Source organism: Myotis lucifugus, unplaced genomic scaffold (genome assembly GCF_000147115.1).
Source record: "Myotis lucifugus unplaced genomic scaffold, Myoluc2.0 scaffold_713, whole genome shotgun sequence".
Taxonomy (NCBI): domain Eukaryota; kingdom Metazoa; phylum Chordata; class Mammalia; order Chiroptera; family Vespertilionidae; genus Myotis; species Myotis lucifugus.
The window spans coordinates 281,196-285,926 of NW_005871761.1; the positions used below are offsets into that span (position 1 = coordinate 281,196).

Sequence of the window (4,731 nt, forward strand, 5' to 3'; positions counted from 1 at the left end):
AGCACCCCCCCATTCACAGCACACTTCCCCCCACCTTTCAGACAAGTCGCCACCCCCACCCCCCAAACAGCCACCGGGTGTGGGGCTCAGCCAGGGCGTGGAGACACGTTTCCTCAGGGACAAAGAGATTTTTCTCTTGGCAGGATAGATTTCAGCCTGCCTGCCCATCTTCCACGGTGCGCAGGGGGACACACAAAGGGAAGCCCCCCGGGGAGAGAAATCCTTAAACTTCAAAAGGGCAAGGCCCAGCCGGGAAGGCGGGGGACAAGGGATGGGGTGGCCTGCCCTGCAGGCATGGGGCGCAAACCCAGACATGTGGGTCCCGGGGCTCTAAGCCCGCCCCCCATTGAGGCAGCGGTGGCCTGAGAGCTGGTGGGCACCGGCTGGGCCTCCCACAAGTGTCTCATCTGCCTAATTGTTTCTTTATTGTCGCACAATCGCACCCTCTCTCTGTGCTGCCCTGAAATATTTCCTTCCCCTATTCATCCAGCAGCAATTAGAAAGGGAGCACAGGGTGGGGGGATCTTAAAGTGCAGCATGGAGGGGGCAGCCGGTGGGGGGCCCGGTGGGGAGGGCCGGGAACACAGGCAGGGCTCGGCCTCAGCCCCACGCCCGCCCCCCATGAAATTTCCAATTAGGCTACAAGCACATCAGACCGCACGGGCGCTGAGCAGCTCCCACCAGAGCGGAGGAGAAGGGATTACCTTGGGGTTCTCCAGGATTCCGGCCTCGTAGCTGCAGAGGGAAAGGGAAGACAGAGGTTACCAGGGGAGGGACAGAGGGACATGGCTACACCTTGACACCCCTCACCCCCCACCTCCCTTTTCTCTGCCGGGGCAACCGCTGCCGGCCTCGCCTGGCACCTCCTGGGCCCAGCAGCTGGCTGTGGGGGCTGCAGGTGGCAAGACGGGCCTGGACATTTCTCTGTCCTCTGGGGCCCAGGCCCAGGGCTCCACATCGGGGGGCCTTCACACATGCTGTTCCCTCTGCTTTCAATGCTCTTCCCTGCACCCTGCTGCTCCCTCCTCATCCTTGAGGTTTTAACCTCAAAAGCCCATCCTCAGAGAAGGCCCGCCTGCGACCCAGGAGGCCAGATGCCGGCATCTCCCGGGCACCCAGCAGGGCTGCAGGGGGAGCTGGGAACAAGTGGGTAGACGTGGTCTGCCCTCCCCCCACTCCGTTAGGGCGGGGACCTCTCGTGTCCGGCCACCACGACACCCTGGCCGGCCCGGCAGGCGCTCCCCGCGCCGGGCAGACCCGTGGACGGGCTGGTGTCGTACCTGATGTGCATGAGGTTCTCGTCCATGCTCCACGGGCTCTTGGGGGTGACCGGGATGGGGATGCCATGTTGCTGCAGGTAGGAGACAGGCAGCATGAGGGAGCTTGAAGCGGAGGGGAGGGTCAGGCCCAGCCGCCTCGGTTCTCTTTCAAGGTCACAGCCAGCCCCAAACTCTGGCCCCCCTGCAAGCGAGACCCGGAGCCACGGCAGTCTCCTCCCTCCCCCAGGCAGCGAGGGCCTCCGTGCTGGGTGTGCCGTGCAGAAGCGGCGAGACCGAGCGTCCGGGATGCTGTAGAGTGGACGCTGAATTTGGAGGTTCCTTCTGGAAAACTCTGGACTTTCACTTCCAGGGCCCCTGAAGCACTTAGTGTGTGCCACACCCAGGACCCCGAAATCCTGATGCAGAACAGCCCAGGCGGCCCCCACCCTCCCCACTGGTTCTGACTGTGCTTCGCTTCCCCAATGGCCGATCCATGGCTCAAGGACCTGGGCCTGGACCTCACTCAGCCTTTTGGATGAAAGATGAGGTGGGTCCCCTGGTGACCCCGTGCTCCCAGCGGACACCAGGCTGGTGCTTTTCATGGGGCTCGTGCAGGCCCTCTGGCCTCGGTGATGACGTCCTGGAAGCAGGGCTTTCTAAAGCCCATGGATTTCTGTCTGAGCCGAACCCGGTCCTGCCTGGCTCTGGATTTTGGACAAAGCCTGGTTGCTGCTCAGTGATTCTGACCATTTTCTGGGCGCAGAACCACTGCCTCCCTCCTAGAGCAGCGGTTCTCAACCTGTGGGTCGCAACCCCTTTGGGGGTCGAACGACCCTTTCACAGGGGTCGCCTAAGACCATCGGAAAACACATATATAATTACATATTGTTTCTGTGATTAATCACTATGCTTTCATTATGTTCAATTTGTAACAATGAAATTGGGGGTCACCACAACATGAGGAACTGTATTAAAGGGTCGCGGCATTAGGAAGGTTGAGAACCGCTGTCCTAGAGGGTCTGACACCTGCCTCCAAGGGAGGGACCTGGGCTTGACTTTCGGGGGCAAACTTTCTATTGGGGACGGAAGCTGAGTGCAGCACCTTCTCCCCACAACCTGGGCAGGAGGGACAGCGACACCCCTGAACTTCACCTTTGCTGGGGAGCCCAGGAGCAGCTTGGCTGGGGGTTGAATGTTTTACACGAAGAGCAGCATTTGGGTCAGCCCGGCCCTGTCTCGAACCCTGCCGGCAGGCGTGAGAACACGGATGGGGCGGGGGTTCCAATTCATTATTCTCAAAGATGAAACACGCTCCAGATTCTGTCCGATCGGGGAGACGAAAAGGCCTCGCCAAGCCATTCCCTTAATAGCTCTGCTATTTGACAATTTGTTTGGCAACATATGGGCTTGCTCTTGTAAACTCCCCTCTTAATAATAAAACAACAGATGGCAGGAGTCTCTCCGCCGAGCACTCCAGGTCTTAATGGGATGCTGGCGGCGGGGCTGGGCCGCGTCCCCGCCGCGTGGCACCCCGGCTGCAGCGCGAGCTCCCAGCCGGCCCGGGCGGCTGCTATTTAAAAACCTGAGCAATTTTCTGGTGTGTGCACCGCGTTGCTCTCCCCCGTCTGATTGATTGAGGCTGTTTGTCAAGGACTGCCATCGAGTCGCTAAAAAGAAAGGTCCCCTGGGGAGAGGCTAAGGATCTTGATGTAAAACTTCTAATATGTTTTATTGCAACTTGTACTTCAAAAGGGCTGGCTCCACACAGCCTTTGTCGGCCGCGGCTCCTCAGAGCGCCTACCTGCTCGCGGGAGAGCCCTGGGGACAATTAGCCGCCAGGTAATGAGGGGCAGAAAATGGCCCGGCTCCCACCCCCGGCTCTCCCCTGAGTGACACACACAGCAGAGATGGCAGAATGGGAGGCAGAGGGAGAGGCCCAGCCCGGCAGGGACCACCTCTGTGGGGCTGGCTGGCCCAGGTGCCCGGAAAAGGGGGGGCAGCTGGACAGACGTGCCATCCCCAGGCATGGGGGTCAGTCTCAGCCTCAAGCTGGGGGTCCACGCAGCCCCCGGGAGGGCCAGGGGAGCGGCGGGCTCCTACCTTCGCGTACTCCATCAGGTCGCTGCGGCCCTGGAAGCGGTTGTAGAACTCGGGCATCCTCCAGGGGGCGATGACCTGGACATGGGGGAAGGGGTCAGACCTGGGGGGCCCTGCTGCTGGCTCCCCTGGCCCCCGAGCACAGGGCCGGCCTCTCTGCTAAGGGGCAGGAGACTCCGATGGCCCCCTGGGGTCTCCTGCTGCTCCCCAGAGAGGATGCAGCCCCTGGGCACCCCATTAGGCAGGGAAGGATGAGGCCCCCCACGTTGGGGGTGGGTTTCAAGAGGCCCAAGCTCCATGCAGGATGGTCATGTGTCCCCAGGCGGGCCCTGCCCCTGGGCCTCCGTCTCCCGCACTGAGCCCTGAGGGCTTCTCACCAGCACCCCTGGTCGGAGGGCCAGCCCCCACCCCCCACCCCCTTGGGGTCCAGGTAGGGACCAGAGATGACCCAAACCCATTCTCTTGCTTCCCTTCTTCCGAACCCAAGCTGCTCTAGGCGAGGGAGGGAGGGGAGTCAGAGCCTGACTGGAGACTGAGCTCATTCCACCCGCCTGGGGGTGAGGGGGACTGAGCTCATTCCACCCGCCTGGGGGTGAGGGGGAGGAGTAGGGATAGGCCCTCAAAGCGAAGAGCCCCCACTCACCCTGGCGGCCAAGCAGGACCCTGCCCCTGCCTCTCACACAACGGCCCAACTAGACGCAGGAGCCGGTGTGATTTCCAGGCTGTGGAGCTGGGGGTGGGGGGTGAGGGTGGGGAGGGTGAAGGACCCCCAACCCTAGGACGGGCATCCCTGGCCTCACCCCAGCCCCTGGGCTTGGCCTCTGCAGACAAAGGCTCGGAAACCAGACACCACGCGCACCGGCCCGCACTGTCCGAGGGCTTCTCGAAGCCCCGGTGTCTTCGGTCAAAATGGATCATTAGAGCGATTACCGCTCACCTCCAGGCCATGGGCACCCCGAGCAGCTGCGGGTGGTTAAAGGGACAGAGGAAGACGCCCAGGAAGAAAAAGTGGAAACCCCTCAGGGCCCCTTGGGGCTTGGGAGGGGCGGGTCTCCCGGAGCTTCAGCCTGAGGTGGCCTCGCAGGAGCGCAGACCTGCCCCTGTGCCGGGACCACGCAGCCAGGAGCCGCTGCGGTGCCGCCCAGCCTGGCCGCCCCCATCGCCAGCTGAGCTGGACGCGTGAAGCTCACACTGGACCTTGAAGACTCAGCAGGAAAAAGGCCGCGAAACACCTCAGTAACTTTTCTACGTCGATGACGCGTTGAACACATAGGGCTCAATAAAGCATCTTATTGGGAAGATGTCACCTGTTGCTTTTATCTTTTTTTAACGTGGCCAAGGGCCTCGCATTTGTGGCGGGCATTGTATTTCTACT

At 61.7% G+C, this 4,731-nt stretch overlaps 1 protein-coding gene across 1 annotated transcript in view; it reads right to left on the bottom strand.

The window, feature by feature from the left end:
• Positions 1–3,510, bottom strand: part of ASS1 (argininosuccinate synthase 1) — a 29,430-nt gene extending 25,920 nt beyond the window's left edge. The window contains exons 1-3 of the mRNA XM_006105673.2: positions 3,360–3,510; positions 1,281–1,351; positions 705–735 (exon numbers count right to left, since the gene is read on the bottom strand). Coding sequence (XP_006105735.2) covers positions 705–735; positions 1,281–1,351; positions 3,360–3,416 — 159 coding nt within the window. The 5' untranslated portion in view covers positions 3,417–3,510. The remainder of the gene's footprint in view (positions 1–704; positions 736–1,280; positions 1,352–3,359) is intronic.
• Positions 3,511–4,731: the final 1,221 nt, after the last annotated feature.